General features: G+C 47.8%; 1 protein-coding gene across 1 annotated transcript in view; it reads left to right on the forward strand.

Moving 5' to 3' along the window:
• Positions 1–12411: 12411 nt before the first annotated feature.
• The window catches only part of ONECUT2 (one cut homeobox 2), a 61333-nt gene continuing 52731 nt past the window's right edge, over positions 12412–21013 (forward strand). Inside the window, exon 1 of the mRNA XM_033164399.1 lies at positions 12412–14317. Within this exon, the coding sequence (XP_033020290.1) occupies positions 13087–14317 (1231 nt within the window). The 5' untranslated portion in view covers positions 12412–13086. The remainder of the gene's footprint in view (positions 14318–21013) is intronic.

A 21013-nucleotide genomic window follows, 5' to 3' on the forward strand; every position in this document is an offset into this window, starting at 1 on the left:
CGGTGGCTCCGCGGGCGGGAAGAGAGAAAGAGGTGGGACCTGTGGGGTCCCAAATTTGCCCTCTGGTCTCCTTCGCCCATTGCTTGCAGCCGAGATGAAAGCCTTTCCTTGGGAAATGCCAATTGTGTACTGTTGGGGGGGGGGAGTCCTTATTTGGCATGGGGTTCAAATCTTCTGCCTGGCCGATTCCGGGTATTCCTGAAGAGTTTTAAACTATACATTTCCCTACAAAAATAGCATCTTCCGAACGGATGGAAGGGCGCCCACAAAAATCACAGTCCTGGATGGGTTGTTTCTTTTTTGACACCCCTCCTCCTTTTTTCCTTTCAGCTTCCCATCTTCAGGACACTTCTTTTCTAACATTTCTGACACTCTTAGTAGACAGCTAGATCTCTCTTAAAACCAGAAATTTCCAGGAAAAGTTGGGACAGCAATTTATATATATATTTATATGACTAGTCTTTTGTGTAATTAATAAATGTCAAACAAATGAGAGATAGACATACACATTTTAATCTATGTGTAAACATAATGCATGCAGGAATTATATTTTTTATTATTCAAATTGCACCCTCCTCAACGCAGGCTGGCAGATTTAAATATATACCTCATGAAGTCCACTACAAACCGATCTTTTACAAACCTCTTTCAGTATAAGTATAGCCTAGATTTCTCCTACTCTGAGCTGTAGGATCTTACACAGTTATGTATATATATTTAAAGTCAGCTAATGGAAAACGACGAATTTAACTCTGCTAAGTCACCGCATCAAAAATCAGAAATAAAAAGTTTCCCTCTCTTTTCCATATCGCCGACTACGCCCAGGTCCAAATCCAGCCGGAATTGCCGAGTAGGTTTTCATTGTGGGTTGGATTTAGATGGATCTCTGTGCCGATTTGAACTGAATTCCGCTCGAGTGCTTTCCGGATCGAGCTGCAGGAAAGCTCACGAGCCGGTTAACAAGGCTTTGATTTGCTCGATTAATTGAAAGTTTACTGCTTTCAACAAAAGTTACTACCGAGGAGTTGAGGGAAGTGCTTTCGGGATCTTGGGAAGGTGTTTGCGTGGAGCGCGAAGCCGTGAAGAAATTTGTTGGATGGCAGGAAAACTCTTCAAGCAAACACCAGAGAGTTAAAAAATATACAAGTTTCCTTTGTTAAATATACAAGTTTCCTTTGTTCCCATACCAGCTTAGAAAGATAGTTCCAAAAATATAGTTTTTTCGGACACCTTCCACCGAAAAGAGCTGAAACCTAGTAATTTTTTTGTGCTATTCTTAAAGTTTCCAAAGACCTCAGATCGAAGCAGGCTTTCCTATAGCTCAGAGTCGCTGCCTGTAGATTTATCATTTCCAACAAGTGGGAAACATTTCCCTAAAGTAAAAAAGAAAGAAAGAAAATTATTTATAGCTCAAACTTCTCAGGTTTAAAATTCGTATGTCCTCCTTCTCCTCCTCTCCCTCTCCCTCTCCCTCTCCTTCCCTTAAACTTCAGAAAGAGAGTCGTCGGCTGGATTTCTCTTTTGGATTTCTCACAAGTAAACCTGAAATGTCCTCGACGTTCGAGCGAGTCCACCCTAAAGTGGCGGTAAATTAAAAAAATCGCGGCCCGAGTTTCTCCTCCGAAGCCAGCTTCCGCTTTCGGAGAGTTAAATTTGTCCCTTTGACAATCAACAGCAACTTTTGCCTTCCTTTTGAAAGCGCAACAAAAAGATTTCACGCCCAACTTGAGCGGAACAAAGAGACCTCGCGCCGCTTTGCTTCGGGACCCCCCGCCCCGTCCCGCCCGCCTCCTCCTCCCGTGTTAAACGGAGGGTGAGTCGCTTGTTAGGGGGGATGAGAGGAGAAGACTCAATTTTATACATACTTTCTTATTTGAGGGAAGGGTGTCCCTGAGTTGAAATAACGAGAGGACTGCGGGTTTGAAAGGAAAAGGAAAATTCGGGGTCTCTCCATAAAGCACGTTAAAAGCTTTTAGTCTCATTGGATTATTATTATTTTTTACTAAAATGTAAAGAAAGAAAGAAAGAAAGAAAGAAAGAAAGAAAGAAAGAAAGAAAGAAAGAAAGAAAGAAAGAGTATAAAATAAGCCACGTAGATAAATAAAAGTATAATTAAATAATCCATATGCAGAAAGTATATAGAAATAAAATGTAGACAGAGGTATGCATAAGAATATATAAAAGGGGGTATAAATCTACACATATAAAGTCTAGTTGTACAGTCTCACAAATAAAGCATGCATAAGATAAAATTGGGTATGTTTAAGAAAGGTACTGCATGAGATGTAAGAATGGGAAGGTTCTATAGCTGGGTTAAAGTGGCCTTTGAATTTAAATAACTAAAACGCATTGTATTGTATTGTATTGTATTGTATTGTATTGTATTGTATTGTATTGTATTGTATTGTATTGCTATCACCAACTTGCGTGTGCTCCTGGGGAGTCTGGTGTATGAATGCATACATGCAGGTCAGCATAGGGGTACACACACCCCGCGTACACAAGCCTCACACGGTGGGGTCAGCACCCCAGTTAAACCAAATTCTTTGGCGTTCAGCGGATAGAGTCCTCTTGCAAATATAAACAGCACCGGAATCGAATCAAGAGGAAAAATACGACGATGGTCTGCTGAACTCCTAGGGTGTCTTCAGTTTAATGGCAGGGACAGGGGCAAAATGTCACCTCTCTTTCACCATACACACCCACCCCCTTCCATTTCCCCCCTTGAGGCTTTCAATTGGGAAGTTTTCCTCTGTTCATGAAGGGAGACTGCTCCCCCCCTCCGCCAAGTGCTCTTGCGCCCAAGCGGCAATCGTATTAGCGACCAGTACTGTAAATCGCATTTTTCCTTTTCCAAAGGTCTACGGGATTGACGCCAGACTTAAGGTCATACTTCGAGTTAGACTCGTGGGTTTTAATGGGACTTAAGTAAGCCATGCCTAACTTACTTTATGCGCGACTAAGTCTGGATCCAGCCCTAGATCTTTCCTCTGCTTTCAATGAAACCTGTGTGACCTTTTTTTTTTTTCCTTCCACGCTCAAAACCCAAAATAGTATAATTGAGCTATCTTGATGCAAGGATTTGGAAGGCTGCGCTCTCTCTCTCTCTCTTTCTTTCCCCCTTCTTTATTTCTTTTCTGTCGAATTTGAAACTCTCCCTGATGTCCTCCTCGGTGGGTTAGAATAGAAACAGGATTAACTTTCTCTGACCTTAAAAGAAGGTGACATTTCCATCTAGCGATTCCCAGCAGCAAGAAACAGATTCCTGGAGGAGGGGGGGGGGCGGGTTGGTGGGTTGGTTGGAGGGGTTGAAAAGGGTGGAGAGGGCGAATTGAAAAGAGGGCAGCTTTAACAAAACAAAAGATGGCCACAGGGTTGCCAGAGATAAGATTGTCCCGCCAAACAAGGAGAGAGAGAGAGAGAGAACTCCTTTCGAAGTTACTGATTAAAAACTGAGAGGTGGAAAATAAGGGGGTGTTGGACGGAGAGAAAAGAGACCCTCACACATATACGAAAAAAATAATGTTAGTCTGTGGCAATTATTATTATTATTATTATTATTATTATTATTATTATTATTATTATTATTATTATTATACAGTGGTCAACTGTACGGACGTTTTCCTGGACTGGAGCGTCAGAGGATGTGGAGCCCGGTTACAGGAAAAGCTGGTGGTGACTGACACCACAGTAATGTGTTAGCCTTGCAGGTGACACAGGACTCTTGGGTTGAGTTTCATCCTCCGAAATGTGCGATCTTTCCTGGTCAACTGACTTGACTCACCAGCCTGTGAGTCAAGGAACTTCGAAGCTTTTCGGGGTGGAGGCTCAGTCTTGTCCTCCCTTTTCTCTTGCGCCCATCTCGGTTCTTTGCACCCCCTCTTTTCCCCCACATCCATTTCTTCCTCCCCCTCCCACCCCAAGCTCCTTGGAGTGGAGAGGGGGGTGGAGAAAGGAGGGCACCGTACCCCAAAACCTGACAGGTGGCCAGTCTTAAGACTCACCATTTTCAAGGCCACCACCGCCTTGATCATACCTTTGAGGCCAGATTTGCAGACCACCTCGTTTTGCACACAAAAAAACACAACTCCACCCAAAAAAGCGCTTCGGACTACCAATCCTGCCTCTCTCCCTCCAACCCCAACTGCATTCGCCTTCAATAGGAACAGGATCCCTCCCTTGTCCAGTCTCTCTCTCTCTCTCTCTTTCTTTCTTTCTTTCTTTCTTTCTTTCTTTCTTTCTTTCTTTCTTTCTTTCCCATTTTTCCTCTGGCATTTACAGCCGCATAAATCTTGCAATTCACACCCAACTCTTTCTGCCCTCATCCCCCCCCCCCCCGCCGCCTTTCTCCAACCAAGAAAGCTATGAAACTCTCAAACTCCACTCCGGACACATTGCAAAACTTCTCCCTCTTCCCAGAAGAAGAAGCGAGCCTCTTCCTCACTTCCTTACCTAGATCATTTCCTAACGATGACCCCTGGGGTGGTGGCCGGAAGTAATAGGATTTTAAATTCATTCACTTTGAATTGGCACCCAAGATCTCAGCGCCTCTTTTGAGTCTTTCTAAAGGGGCGAGCTCATTTCACCAGCCAAACCCTTCTCCCCTTCGCGTTCACCGTCCGGACATGTCACTGGGGTGCCTGCTTTAAATACATCCACAGAGAAAGCGAGCCCACCTCCTCTTCCAGATGTTAAACGCAGCGCCAGGTCTGGGGGGGGCATCTCCCTAGGCCTTCCTGCAAACTCCTTCCTGCTATTAATTCGTCAGTATTATTATTATTCATGTTCCACGAAGTCAAATCGGAGAGGCTCGCCAAATGCAGAAAAGCCTGGTCTACGGCATTTCGGTCCTTTCTCTCCCCGCCAGCCCCCACCTCCCCAAAACAAAATGTGAAGAAAGGGAGAGAGAGAGAGAGAGAGAGAGAGAGAGAGCATGACTTACCCCTGAATGGAGGTTGAAGTTGGGGCAAAGGGGGACCTGAAGGAAGGATCAGAGGACTGTTTGGGAGCGGTACAGGGCAAGCAGATGCGCTTCCTAAGCAAAGCTGATGGCCAGCAACGCTATAGATTAGCATGGGGTCACCAGCACACACGGATTTGATCAATACCCCCGCACTCACGTGCCAGATGGTTTTGGAAGAGGAGAAAGAAAAGGAAGAGAAGGGGGGGGGGACAGGAAGAAAACCTTTCAAACTAAAAAGAGAGAGAGAGAGAGAGAGAGTTCAGGTCCACCCAACGCCTCCCTCCCTAGTTATCCCACAGACCTGTGGAAGGGTTTTAAAAATAAATAAAGACATTTCACCCACAAAAATTACCAGTGACACGTTATTCTTTGCTTCTTCACCTCCTAGAAAAAAGTACTGCCCCTGCCCCCGGATTAAATGTTGAGATTTCACCCTCTCCCCCCCCCCCCGGCCTCTGTAGCAAATACAAACTCGCTTAAAATATCTATTGCATGCGTGTATCTATTGGGCTGCGTATTTAAACACGTGTGCCCGAGGATTTAGTTTGTTTCAGAGGAGACCAAGGGGTTAAAAAAAAAAATCAGAGGGCACCGATGGACATTTACAGAGAATCATCAAGCACACCGTTCCTTTTGGGTTGTCCCAAAAGGAATGGAGGCTTTGCACACGAGGACACAGCCATTCGTGCTGCACACGAGCACACGCGTGTGTATATGTGGGGGGGGGAGGGTTACAGCCTGGGATTTTTCCACAAACCTCGACCAGGACGCCAGCAAAAAATACTTCTAGGTGCCTGAATGCCTATCAGATAAAAAACATATACAATGTATGTCAACACATTTCTCGAATAGCATTAAAATGTGTTTGTGTGTGTTTGAACATTTCATTGTTTTCAATCTACCTCACTGGAATGAATGGGACTTGAGTGCTCAAATTTTACTTCAATCTACCCACGATTGCTCCTCGAATATTGCACGCTGGTGTAATGATGACATAGATTTTTTTAAGAAGAGACAGAGAGAGAGAAAGGTTAAGTATATATGGAGAAAACACACACACACACACACACACACACACACACACACACACACCCCTACCTAACAGGAGAAAGGTTAAATTCTGGCACAAGCATGCAGCATTCCTCTTACAATTACAGAAAGACGTTGAGAATATTTGATATCAAAACAGTATTTTATATCCTTCCTCACGCTTGCTATTGGATGCGTAAAAACAGCTGCCTGCAAACCCACGTCTCCTATCATTGGGGTGCGTGCAATTTTTCTCAAATATTTAATAAGGGGGGGCCAATTCCTGAGTCACTCTTATTTACTGCTTTTGGAGGGGGGAGAGAAATTAAAATAGCACGGTAAAAAGCAAAACACATATGCAGTTCAAAGTGCATGTTTCCTTTTTTAATCGAATATTATTATTGCTGATAATAAAGGCACATATATAGTGACGCTTACAGCTGAGGTTCCCAGTACTCCTGTGAGCAAGGCGTCGTGTGTGTGTCAGTCATTTAATGCCCTGGATAGGAAACGATCCTAATCTGAAATAATCCTGTGTCGTGTGCCTCTTTCCCTACAAAAGGGGTGTTGGAGACTGTTTTCATTTCGCCTTCGAGACGCTCAGCGTGGAAATCCAGAGCCGAGTCAAAGGCATATTCAGCACACAAAGAGCCGCTTGCCTGCCTGATTCCATACAGAAAGCAGAGTATTGATCCGGAGGTGGGAACATGCAACACCTCACCTTTAAACTCTGGCCCACGTGATCAGGGAGCTCAGCAGCCAGAAAACAGGTTTATTTTTCCAGGTTGATCTTCTCCCACCCTAGAGAACCTCAACCCTCCATGCCCACCCAGGTTAAGAGAATAGGGGCACTCACTGCTCCCCTTTTTCCCTACAGGAAAATGTAGATTAAAAAGGCCGCTGATATCTTTAAAAATCCAGCCTTGGGGGGTCCTGGGTGCTGCATGTTTACGCTTTGCTCCAAATAGGGGGTCCACCCCCCAAGCCTTACAAACGGATGGATCCGGATTTTGAGAGATTGGAAGCTTGGCAGCGCAGTCTAAGTCATGCCTACTTAGAAGTAAGTCCTATTGAATTCAGTGGAGCTTACTCCCGGGTAAATTGGCGTTGGGATAGCAGCGTGAGTGGCACAAAAGAACAGGTGGCGCGATCTGCTGGGGCATCGTCCGATTTAGCGCAGCGTCACGTGTGAATGGAAGCACCTTTTCGAGTAAGTCGGCTAGAGATCAGTTGGACTTAAATTTCCGGGAAACGGGTTTAGGAGAGCGGAGTGCTGCTAATCCTAGCTAATCGTTTCTATGGGCTGCGGTGGAGCCCCCTGTTCTGAGGCGAGTCAGAGGGGCTTTCTTTCAGGAGCAAAGCGGATTCGCGCCCAGGAATTGCGATTGGCTCTTCTGGAGTCAGCTGTAAAAACACCTCCTTCTTAGTTTAAAACTGACACGTGGATGGATTTCCCTATTTCTACCAAACAGGAGATTCCCCCTCTCACGTCCCAAACTGAGCACGTCTCAAAAGTGTTCCTCCCACCACAACCCCCTTTTTAGAGGATTTATGTTGTTGTCAGGATTCAGATTTTAATGGGGAGGAGTTGAAATAATTCTAATGGCTTTTTATTCTGCTCTGACATACAAAAAAAAAGTCTGGAATTTTTTTTTTTACTAGAAATGTAGATGTGTGCCCATAAATTAACACACATTCCCTATCTAAAAACGTTTATGGTGACGTTTCTATTCTTTCCTCGCTCCTTGGAGAAGTCCCCTTTCCAACCTCTGTTTATCCTCATAATAACCGTGTGAGATAGACTGGGCTGAGAGACGGTGCTCGACCAACAATTAAAAAATGCAACAGGGTAAGGAACTGGACTCCTGTCTCCCTGAACCCAACTCAGAAAGGTTGCATCTCAAAGTGACTTCCTTCAATTTAATAATAATAATTATTATTATTACTACTACTACTACTACTATTAGTTTATGGAAGGGGTTATACTACCCACATCAAGATACAGGTAATCATTAGAGAGATTTATTTTAGCACAAAATATAACGTGTGGTTTTTTGTTTGTTTTGCAAGCCTAATCCTATTTGATTATTTAATGCTACAGAAATTAAGAAAAGGCTATCTGGAAGGACTGATACCCGCAACGTCTTTTGAGTTTACCTTGTTGCTTTACCTGAGAAACTGGGAGTTTCCTTCCCACCGCTGTCTATGACTCTTGCATCCACGTAGGGCTTCAATTCTGAAAGCGACTGAACCTCTCTATCCTCAAATTATCCACTTATCATCATCTTCATTATTCCTATCACTACCGTTGTTAGCCTACATTCAAGAGGACTGCTCCAGAAGTGAGTGGTTTGAGAATTTACCGCTCCCAAGGCCAATACTGAATCAATTTCAGGTCTTTGTAGTCTTCATCCTAGGCATGTTTACTCAGGAATTAACCCCGTTGGGTTCAGTGGAGCTGCCTCCTAAGTAAGCGTGCATAGGATTGCAGCCTATGGCTTCCATTTCCAGCCAATTTACGTGGGAGACAGGTCCCAGTCCACGCAGGGTTTACTTCAGTATAAACACGCTTGGGCTCAGGCCATATGTATTCATACTAAAGGCTTTACGTACGAGTAACCCGCCCTCTCCTATACGCAAACCTTACTTAGGGGCAAATCCCATTCAAATGACCAAGAGCACAATCCCAATGAAATCCTATTGAGTTCAGCGGCCATTATTATTATTATTATTATTATTATTATTATTATTATTATTATAAACTTTTGAGTAATCACGTCTCGTTCGAAGCCCTGTTTTTTTGTTTTAGCACGAGGATTTCAAGCGTACTTAAGATTTGGGGGAGGGGCGCTACTATGCCCCCCCTCCGCCCTCCCAAAAGCCCCACAAGACCATGTCACTGGTCCAAAGATTAATTTTGCAAGCTTTTCTCAAGTTTTTTGTTTTGTTTTTTTAAAGTAGGGCTTCTCTTTCTCCGCCCCCCCCCACCGCAACCCACCATTGTTTTCCGAGCCAAGTTTTCTCTAACAGCTGGAAGTGGTTGGAAGGGACTGTCTTAGAAGACCCCCCGCTCTTCCTTTGACAGCTGATCAAAAGAAAATAGGTCACGCTTTTCAAACTTATGTCCCTCCTGCCCTTAATTACTGTCTCTTTAAACAAAGGCAACATCTGCGCAGCCTCAACCTGCTCTCGCCGCCCCCCCCCCCCTTTGGAGAAGCTGTTACTTCTAGAAGGGGCTGCGCGCTCTCGTTCTCTCTCTCGGCGGCTGGCTAGTCCAAGGGGGCTGGCACAGAAAATGCGAGGGATGCGGTGTGTACTAGGAATGAAGTGGGCGGGCAGGCAAGGGCGTTGCGGGGAGGATCCCAAAGCTGCAATCCTAAGTAAGCATCACGACTGGGGCAGAAATCCCAGGGCACTGAATGGGGCTTAACTGGTGGATCGATGCGCATGGGATGTGGCTGCAAGCAGCCTTGCTAGGGTGTAACCCTCGCCATGCTCAGTGAGGGAGGAAACGTGCATAGGATCCCACTGCGAGGACGCTTGCTAGCCGAGCTGGATAGGGTTTACTTCCGAGTAAGCACGCTTAGGGCTGCACCCTCTCAGGTCCGGAATTGGCCCAACCCAATTCAGCGGAAGCCCTCAATTTCTGAATGTTGTGGGGAATGCGGGGGGACGGGACGATTTGGGGCTGGGGAGCTGGGCCGCTTTCGAGATCGACTCCTTACTCGGGAGTAAGTTCCTTAGACATCAATTTTACTTGATGTGGGTGATCTACAGGAACACTTCCCTTGAGTCAGCTTACAAGCGCCGTCCTATATATTTACTCAGAAGTAAGTCCGACTGCGTCCAATGGGCGCATACAGTATACAGGTATACAGTACTGTGTAGAACTGCAGTCTTCATTTGTGTTTGTGTCTCGGTCCTTTCAATAGCCTTTTATTTCTCTTGTATCTCAATTTGAAAGCATGCTTACTCAAAAACTGAGTTCAATGAGGCTTACTCACAAGTGAATGTACATTGGACGGTAATTTTTTTTAAAAAAAAGGTTCGGTGTAGAACGTGCAGCAGGATCTTAGACATATTTGCACTCAGAAGGGCAACCCATGAGCTTATTAGGGCTTACTCCAAAGTAAATCTGTAAAGGATTTGATTGCACGAAGTCAATTTCCTCCTTGCAACCTTGGGCGAAGTGACCATAGGAGGAAGCTCTGTCGAACTTCAGGAGAATTTGCTTTGGAGTAAATAAGCCAAGGAGCAGGTTCCATGTCTTGAACTGAGTCGGGACAGCTTTATCCCTTGGGGTTAATCTTCCGGAGTCTCTGTGTTTCTGGTTATTAAGAGCTGTTTGGAAAGTAACCACCAAAAGCACAGGTTTTTAATAATCATAATCACCATAAATTTGTATTTTCTTTATTATCTGCTAATTAAACTTGAGGGTGTTCAAGAGCAGGCCTTTGGCATTTGTTTTGACTCTCTCTCTCTCTCTCTCTCTCACACACACACACGAAATCTCATTAAGCTTCCTAAAGGAACAGCTACTGCAAAGCTTGTGTCATGTTGGGGGTCCCTAACACAAGACAGCCAAGCGTCTCCTTGGATTTTCTCACATTAGTGAGGTTTACATTCGAGGAAACCGTGCTTTTATAAGCTTGGCATCCTTTCCTACTTCAGAAGGAGGGTTTGTGTGGAGCTGAGCTCCACTAAAATCAAGGGTCTTGCTTCCAAGGACAGCTAAGCGCATTGGCCACGATCCAGCCTAAATTAAATGCCTTGTAAGTCCCCATTGCAGGCGCTGAACTTTCCCATTGAAATCAATGGGCGTTTTAGCAGCGGCGCATAGCTGCGCCCGAATCTTGGCCGTTGACTTCGCAACTGCAATACACTTCGGATGTAAGTGCGCAGCTCCAACGCGTTCAGGAGCCGGTGTGCATACATAGGATTGCGATACTTGCATATGCGCGCGCAAAAAGGCGACCTGGGAAATTTGTAAATTTTATGCTTCGTGCCTTGGGGCAGAGACCTCTCTATTCCTTGCGTCAGTCTGCTTAAGCTCCATGCGCCCTAACAGTTTAAGGATCGAGATGCCAGTTTCATAGTCCATAATTGCAGAACTCATTCGGCGCAGACTTCCACGGAAGCCTCTTTTTGGAAAGAGGCGAGGAGGAGGAGGAGACTGGGATGGAATGGCGAAGCAGCCCAGCTATAGGCATTCTTGGGACTGCCGAGATCTCCATAAAGGGTCATCCCCTCTCCATAAATAGCGCACATATTATGCATATTCACACACACACCCCTTGTTGTTGTTTGTGGTTGCAACGAGGCAGGCGGCGCCGCTGCTGTCTACCTCGCTGGGAGCTGCAGCCTCGGCCGCCAGCGCTCCCTCGCTCACGCTCCGCAGCGATGATCAACCCGGCCGCTAATGAGCGTGGCTACTGCATAATGAAGCCAAGTTTGACTAAGTTCCGTGGCGCTCCAGGAAGGCGACGCAGGGTGGAGGGGAGAGAGAAGGCTGAAAGATTCTCAGGATCCAAAGGCTATCGGCTAGGAACACAAGCTCTGTTCTCTCCCCCGCCTCTTCCTCCCCAAGAGACAGTCGGTTTTATGCATTTATTATTATTTACGATTTTTATTCTTTCTAAAAACCAGCCACCCAGCAAAGCCAGCCCAAATATTCCCAGGGGGAAAAAGAACATCGCCTTTGACGGACTTTGAGCTGGTGTAGAAAGGCGATGCTTGGGGAGGGGGCTGGGTGTTTGGTGAGGAAGAGCCGGATCCTCTGCCTGTCTTACTCGAAGGAAACCCCCAGGGACTTCAGGGAGGCTCGCTTTCAGGCAGGTGCACAGAGGTGTTGCAGCCCTGGACACCTAGGTTGGCAGTGGACGGGCTCCCTAAATAAAGACCGACCATGAAAATGGGCGGGGGATCACTAACAGTGGGGCGCTACATAGACGTGTGTGTGTGTGTGTGTGTGTGTGTGTGTGTGTGTGTGTGTGTTGTAGCCTTTAGACCAACGTTGAATAGCTGGTGCCTGTGCGTAACAGAAAGAAGAGCTGGAAAAGAGATTTCTGTTGAGGCTACCATGCCGGGCATCGCCACCCCTTTTAGGTATCCACTTAACCGCCTCTGATTACTGCCTTGGCGGTACCCCGTTATTTTATTTTTATTTCCGAGAAGGGAGGCAGCTCCCGGGCGTGGCTCTCCTCTCCCCCATCTTCACAAGCTCCCTCTCCCGCGTTCCCTTTGTGCGCGCCGTGCGCCCTGCTTGCGCCTGGGCGCGGAGAGAGAGAAAAGAGAAAAGGAGGGCTGGCTAGCTCCGTCTCGAGACCAAAGGCAGGAGGACGCTGCATCTTTAAATTCTCTCTCTCTTTCATTCTCTCTGCCTCTCTCCTTGGCGTTTGATTCCAGTGCCTGGGAATCTTCAGGCAAGCTTGAAGCCTCCCGGCGCGTCGCTCCTCCTCCTCGCCTCTGCCATTGGCCGGGCTCCCGCAGACCTTGAGCCGGCTGGCTCGACGAGGCGTCCTGAGTGGGCGATCGCCTCGTCCATCCGTCCGCAGAGCCCGCCTTTTCCCCGGGGCTGGGCTAGGTTGATGGGAGGCGAGCCTCGATCGCAACTCTGGACAGCTCCAGCTACCCAAACAGACGACGTAAGAGCAGGAAAGGGCTCGGACATGGCGAGGCGGCTGCAGCGGCGCTGGCCAGGCTGACGGAGAGGCTGGTGGCTGCCCTCCCTTCTCTCTCTCTCTCTCTCTTTCTCTCCCCCCACCCCCCTTCTTTCTCTCTCGGCTCCCCTCCCGCCCCCCACACGCACTCACCACACAATTCACACACGCACACAACTGAGAGGCCTTATATCGACACCCCCCCCCCGTCCAAAAAAGAAAAGAAAGAAAACCCCAACACAGCAGGAGCGCCAACAGCAGCAGCAGCATCCAGCATCCTCCTCTGGCAAAGCGCCGCGGCTGGAGCTTTTGACCCCCCACTTCCTCCCCTTCCCCAGAGCCGAGCGACCCCCGGAGCTCCGTCTGCCTGCCTTTCCCCTCTGCACACAGCCCCGCGAAGCCCCCTGGTGCCGACCACCCCTCTCCATGGACTGAATGAAGACTGCGTGCACCTCCTATCGATGCCTAACCAAAGAGCTGGACAGCTGCGCCATGAACCCGGAGATGACAATGGAGACGCTGGGCCCCTTGCACGGGCCCTCGAGCCATGAGCAGGAGCTGATGGGCAGCCCCAGCCCCCACCACCACCCCAGCAGCCGGAGCGCCGGATCGCTCCGGGTCCACCCGCCGCCGCCTCCGCCGCCGCCGCCTCCAGGGCCTCCGCCGCCGCCTTCCCACCAGGACTTGGCGTCCGCCTCGTCGCGTTCAGCCATGGTGACCAGCATGGCCTCGTTGCTGGACGGCGCGGGGGACTACCGCGCGGAGCTGTCCATCCCGTTGCACCACGCCATGAGCATGCCGTGCGACTCGTCTCCTCCGGGCATGAGCATGACCAGCACCTACACCACGCTGACGCCGCTGCAGCCCTTGCCACCCATCTCCACCGTGTCGGATAAGTTCCACCACCCGCACGCGCACCACCACCCGCACCACCACCACCACCACCCGCACCACCACCCGCACGCGCACCACCACCACCACCAGCGCCTGTCGGGCAACGTGAGCGGCAGCTTCACCCTCATGCGCGACGAGAGGGGCCTCCCGGCGATGAACAACCTCTACAGCCCTTACAAGGAGATGCCCGGCATGGGCCAGAGCTTGTCCCCCTTGGGCGGCAGCCCTCTGGGCAACGGGCTGGGCTCCATCCACAACACCCAGCAGGGCCTGCAGAGCTACGGCCCCGCGGGTCACGAGAAGATGCTGAGCCCCAACTTCGACGCGCACACTGCCATGCTGGCCCGCGGGGAGCAGCACCTGTCGCGGGGCCTGGGCACCCCTCCGGCGCCTATGATGTCTCACCTCAACGGGATGCACCACCCCAGCCATCCCGGAGGCCACCCTCAGTCTCACGGGCCGGTCTTGGCCTCCGGCAGGGAGAGGCCCCCGTCTTCTTCCTCGGGAACCCAGGTCAACAACTCCGGGCAGCTGGAAGAGATCAACACCAAAGAAGTGGCGCAGAGAATCACGGCCGAGCTGAAGCGCTACAGCATCCCTCAGGCCATTTTCGCCCAGAGGGTGCTGTGCCGTTCTCAGGGGACCCTTTCAGACCTTCTAAGGAACCCTAAACCTTGGAGTAAACTGAAATCGGGCAGGGAGACCTTCAGGAGAATGTGGAAATGGCTGCAGGAACCCGAGTTCCAGAGGATGTCAGCCTTAAGACTTGCTGGTAAGCCCTTCCCACCCCCCCGGGTCTTTCCTTGTGTTTTCTTGGAGTCAGTGGGGGGCAGGGAGTCACCAGAATATTCACTCTCCCAGGGAGTCAGCGGCCAAGTCTGTTGGTCATCGGGTCAAAACAGGTTGGAGGCTAGGGAGAGAGGTTACTTCGCCTGTGTGTGTGTGTGTGTGTGTGTGTGTGTGTGTGTGTAGGGCCTGAGTGCTCCAGATCATCTGCACAGGCTTTTGAACTTGGCTGATGGGTTGTCCCAAGAACCAACCGCCTTGGTTTTCGGGAGAGGATGCTCGCGAGACAATGCCCAGGCCCTTTGCTCTCCTACCCACCTCCCTGGGCGCCCTATTATTATTATTATTATTATTATTATTATTATTATTATTATTTATTCGGTGGTCTCGGTTTGGGTCTCTGTGGTACTTTCTGGATGGCGACACCTATAAACAACCCCCGAGGTTTCAATCTCCGGGCAGGAATGCTCCAAAATTAGACATCTTCTTTGGAGAGGGTAGTGTTGTTGTTGTTGCTGTTGCTGTGTTGTGCCCCTTCTCTCTCAGGAAAGTTCCCTGGAAGATGGAGAAAAGGGAGCAGCTCTTCTCCCCTGATCAGCTTTTAGGATGCGCGGGGAGCGGGAGCGGGAGAAGACAGCTACTGCTTTGTGTATGCTTTGAAACAGGGGTCGCCAACCTAGTGCCCCCTCCCCAGGTGATGCTGGACTTCATTGCTGACCCACTGTCCATGCTGTCTGGGGCTAATGGGAGTGCAAAAAGCATCTGGCGAGCGCCACGTTGACTATCCCAGCTTTGGGAAAGGACAGTGCCTTTCTCAGCTCCAATCTCCGAGTGCTGTTTGTGAATTCATTCGTCTATTTATTACATTCGAAATGAAGCACAAACCCGAAGCCTTCCTCTTTGGGAGTCTGCTAAGGTGTTTGCAAGATAAATAAAAGCGTGTGTGGTTGTGTCGAGGTGGAAATCTTCCATCCTCGTCTCTCCCCCCCCCCACCTTTCCCTTCAGGTATGTGTGTGTATCATTTAAAAGTCATCATAACTGGAAATGGAGAATTTTTGCTCTGCGAAAAATGAGGCGCTGAGATTGAAAGCTACCAGATGAACGCATCAGAAAGCTTGGAGACTCTTTGGGGAGGGAGGGAAGGAAGCAGGGGAAAGGGCGCTATTTTCTGCAGAACAGATTGGATATATTTGAGCGTGGGGGGAGGGGGGAGGAGAGAGAACAATCACATTTTTTTTTTTTTGCTATATTGTTCTTTTGATGTGTGCCGAGTTGTTTGCGGGCGCCCTCTAGTGGCAGCTAAGGGAAACCTTCTACCCCTTCTATTGTTCTAAAGATGGCAAGGAATTTCGTCCATTTGTGCGTAATGAAAAAAATATTACAGTAGGGATTGTTGACAAATGAATCACCTGGATAAAGGTGGGCAGGGGGATCTGGTCGGCAGATCTTACTATGCAAATCACGCTGAACGGGCTGAAGCTGGGAGACGCCAGAAGAGAATGTGTATATATATATATATATTTAATTCCATCCCATATACTGTATGCATCAGAAGGGGAAACTGATTGCACCACGGTTTTGACAGCTATTTTGCGGTGCAGCCTCGGGTATGGAAAGATAACCCTGCGCGGGGATTCGCCTCTCATCCTTTCATCACCCTTCATCACAAGGTAGTTAGGTGCCCAAGGCTAGAGTCACAGAGGAGCGTGTTGATTTCTGGTACATTGAGATCTATTGTTTCCTAGACTTGCTCCGGCTGGGCATTTTTAAACATTCTCACACAGTCTAACGCCCCCGTCCAATGTTTACAACCGCGTTTAATAAAAGGAATCCCTCCTCCTCCTCTATCCTTGACAATTGCCTCATTCACCTGTAGTTTGATTGATTCTGGTGTGTTGCAATTAATCGTTGGCTGGTATTGATTAGCAGAGGGGAAAACTACTACACAGGGATACCTCCCCCCCAAGAGATGACTCTTCACTTCCAAATCCTTCTCACTCCCCCCCCCCCCCAATTTCCCACCCCACCCCATCCCCAAAATTACCCTTGCCTTTTACTATAGATATACCAAAGGACTGATCGATCCTTTGCAGATTTCAAATCCCTCTCTCCTCCTTCGTGGAGGGGGCGCTAGGAGTGTGGGGAGTGGGGGGGGTTGACGCGTCTCCGGCGATTTATTAATAATTAGCATTTCTGCTCTCTTATAATTATGAGCCGCGTTACCAGCTCCTGGAATACTAAGGCAGGGGAGAAATTGAGTGTGTGAATGTTTTGCTTTCCTGGTGAGGATGGGTGTGTGGCTACATCCTTTGTTCGTGTGTGTGTGTTGTCACGTCACTCTTTCCCTAACAAGACAGTTTGTGAACACCACGTCTCCAAAGATGAGCTCCGCTTCCACCCCCTCCTTCCCTCCCTCTCGGCCCCCCTCCCCTTTCTCATTGGGTCTTACTGATGATAATTAACGTGAGAACCGTCTGAATTGGTCTATCGACCCGCCTTTTGCATGGTATTCCCCCTTTTAATAGCAAGGTTGTTTGCGGTAATAAAGCAAAGCGTTGGGAACGAAGGGCGGGGGGGCCGGAGAGAGTCTTACGGTGGTGTTTTCCTCTTGGTTTAACGCGGCGTTATTTTAGATTGGGGTGCTGTGGGGGGGGTCCCATATTTATTTCTGATTTTTCTGGGAAGGGATTTACGTAGAGCCGAAGGAATTTCAGGATGGGGGGGGAGCGTTGGAATGCACCCCCAAGCCTCTTGCTTTTTAGGATTCAAGTCCTCAACGCCCTTATTTGGAAGTAAATCCTATGGATTCCAATGGGACCGCACGCACATCTTGTGTCTAGAAGCTCATATTTCAAAGCATTAAAAAAATAGGCTGACCTTCAAAGCTGCCCGATTATAATCCAAAATCAGAGGTGCAAGGGTGACAATAGGTGGGAAATACATTCCTCTCCTGCCTATTAAATATCAGTAGGTTAAGATACTATTATGAACATTTTTGCCGTCGCGATCCCATTTAGGTTGCACTTTTAACTCCACAGCGACACTTACTTCCGAGTAAACATATAGAGAGGCTTGTGCTCTTAGGCTGCTTCCCTGCAGCAGCTCGCCTCTGAATGCGCAACGCGAAAGTAGGGCCCATTGAAATCAACGAGCTTTCCTTCCAGCAGGTGCGTTGAAGGTGCGGCTAGGAGTCAGTTAAAGAGGAGGGAAAACTTGATTATTTGATAAGGTTTCTGGTACAGCCACAATCTCGTTCCCTCGTTGCTTTCAACAGTATGCGGGTTGCACCTTTTGAAAAATCGCGTGTGGACGCGCTCCGGCTCCGTTTCGGATGTTGATCCGCCGTTTTATTCCGAGTAGCCCTGGCACACTTGTTGCAACGCAGCCTAAGGAGTTCTCCACGGTGCGGGGATGGCCAGTATTGCCATATTCACCATCGCAGCTTGTCTGTTGGAGAAGTTGCTGGCATTGCTCGAAGGATCCAACGGAGGGAGGAGATATTACCATGGACTTTACGCGTAGCTAAAGACACCAGCAAAAGCGCGGGGGACGCGTGCAGAGAAAAGGAACAAAAGCCCTCTTTCTATGAATTATTAAACTAAATCTGGGTGCTTATGGAGAGCCGGGGGAAATGGGGAATGCTTGGGGGTGGATTGCGAAGCACACTCTGGTTTGGGTTGGGGAGTCACAGAACTGCAGCAAACCAAGGATGGAGGTTTCTCTGCGTATTTCAAGGGAGTGACAACCCACCGTTTGGTCCAGTCAATTTCACAGCTGCAACAGCAGCGACCTGTGCAGAGGGGTGGGGGAAGGTCTGGTCAATTTCAAGAGCCGCGTTTGAGTGATGATGGAAGGTGACTTGGTTTATTCTCTCCATCTCTCTCTCTGAGCTATTAAAAATTCATGCTCAACCCCCACAGGGCGAGATGGGCCGCTGTGCCGGGGTGATTTCTTTACATATTTAATGTGTGTTAGGCTGTTTGCTCAAGCAGAAAGCAGCCTGCAATAAAATAATAATAATAATAATAATAATAATAATAATAATAATAATAATAATAATAGGCAGCCACTCGAAAAAGAAGCAGCAGGAAGAGCCGACGGGTTTCACTGGTTCGAAATTTACTGTTAAAATTAATCCACACACAGAGAGAAAGAGAGAGATGCAGAAGAAGGCAGACGTTTCTCCTAAGAAGCCTTTTCTGGGCTGGGCTGGTAGTGGTGGTCTCTCTCTTTAGCCTCGCGTAACCATCGCCAGCCGGCCTGCCCTCGCAGGCAGAAGATCTGAACACGCCAGTTAATTGTTTTCACCTTTGCGATAAATATCACTTATGCAAAAGTCGCCCGCCACTCTCTCCATCCACTTCCTCGGCGCCCCCTCCCCGTCCCTAAATTTAACGATTTTCAATTAAGAGGCAGAAACATAACAGGAAGAAGGAGGGAGGGACGGAGGGGGAGAGAGAGAGGCCAGATAATCACTATAACGCATGCACTGGTTATATTTGTGTATCTGGTGTGTATCTAGGCATACAACACATGCACACATTTCGCTGGCTGGCCAGCAGTGCAAGCTGGAGACATATATATATTGCTCCACGTATATATATATATATTCCTTTTCCATTGCTGTGCGGCGCTGGTTATTAATGAGCGCCCACATTTGCCCACATTTCCCTCAAACGGCTAATATTAGTGCTATCAGGATGCGTTTCGATTAACACCCTGTGTTCCTTAATTACCATTCCCTCATTTGCCCTCCCCGCCTCCCTCTGGGGAGGATTGGGGGGGGGGAGAGAGAGAGAGAGACCTTCAGCCCCCGGCTGACATTTTCTTCTCTTGTTATGGCGACTTCTGAATGCGCAATGGCCGTTGCGCAATTCCGGAGCATCAGATGTGCGCCTAATTGGCACAGGAGCACATGGTTGGGTTCCCACTCAGATCAATGCAAATGCTTCTGTTTGCAAACAGGAGGACTCTGTCCTCTGCCGCCGCTCCTCCCTTCCCAGAAGACACCTATTTCCTACAGAACATTCCCCTCCTTTAAAAAACAAAACAAAAAAACCCAGCATTTATTTGTGTGACTGTTTGAGGTTCTCCTGCTGTCCTAAAGACCTGTTAAATGATAATTTGGGGATAGGGTAACTAGTAAGAGCACACTCATGGAGGTAAAACAAAACAAGACAATGGAATTTTGACTTCTGCCAGATGTTCCAAGCCTCCCTAATGCCGAAGGAATAAGGGCATTGGCAGATGATTTAAGGGTGGTTAATTGTGGGATATGCAGATCGTGGAGTAACAGAGGGCACAATTATAGTGGCAATTAAGCACCTCTGAAGTCTCACTGAAATCGGTGAGAGAGCAAGCCTTTGTGTGCTTCAGTATTCACATAGGAATCAATGGGATCTGAGAGTGCTTAACAGTGGCTGAATCAGCCCTGTGTCTGCTTCGTTGAACACATGCTTGTTTATAGATCTCTGCTATTTGCTTTATTCATTCATTTATTTGGCTTGCTTGCTTTAATTGCAATTTTTGTGTTGCCTTGCGATTTCATGCCATGAGATGGCTGAAGAGTCTTTGGCCTCTGAATATGGGGTGTATATATCATATATAAGAGAGGAGAGGCAGAGCAGACTGGGATTTTCTCCAGTGCAGACTGGGAACTGCACAAAAGTGGTGCAAGCATATTCATTAGGAACCATACAGATTAGTGAATACAGCTGAAATGAAATGGTCAGTGAAATGGGAATGGGCCTAATCACCATTGAAAGAATCTGGTAGTGCCCTTACACACCTCTGACTTATTTCTATGGAGCTTTTGCAGGACCATCTACCAGTGGATTATGTTCATATATTGTGCATGATAGTTACAAAATAGGCTTACTCTCAATAATTTATACCTGATTCCTGCAACCTGATTGAATTATTGCCCCCCCCCATTTAAACTACAATGCACACTCTACCAAAACCAGTGACCAAAACCCCCATTAAATTGTTGTGAAATTCACCCTGTACTAAGGATACAGACCTATACAGACTTGCTTTGGAGTCAGCCCTGTTAAATTCATTGATACTTATTTCTGAGCAAATTTTAATTACCCTTAAATACTCCTGAAACTTATATCAATGGACACAACCCAAGAGAGTTTGGAGCATATTTAAAACCAGTGAACTTAAGCATGAGTAAGAGTTACAGTTCAGAAATATGTTTAGAACCAGAGTGCTATTATAATATACCAATGCCGAAAGAATACAGTGTCAGCAATAATAACCCAAGAATAATGTAATGCAAACCACTCTGTTGGTTGAATACTGCACGTTTTGGCTACTCTTTTAAAAACAAACTTATTTGTCACAATGTGCACATGCGTTGTGCTATCCTGCTATAAAAATGGTGATGCACATGTGGAAAGAAGATTCTGCAGACAAATAATCATTTTGGATCCTGTGCATGAAATAGTGTGTTGTGCAGAAGGAGGGGGATAAACACTAAGTCATATTGCCATTGTCGAACAGATCACCAGTCCTAATCTTTGTTTGGTCATGCCTATGGAACGAACACTTCCTGAACAAACTGAAATACATATTTTCTTCAATTTCTTTGCACTCATCCAAACTTAGCAATACAGCTCTCCACCCCAAAAGTGCATACAAAATTGCACATATTATGGGGAGATTGCACAAAAA

The sequence above is a fragment of the Lacerta agilis genome, chromosome 11, assembly GCF_009819535.1.
Source record: "Lacerta agilis isolate rLacAgi1 chromosome 11, rLacAgi1.pri, whole genome shotgun sequence".
Lineage (NCBI taxonomy): Eukaryota > Metazoa > Chordata > Lepidosauria > Squamata > Lacertidae > Lacerta > Lacerta agilis.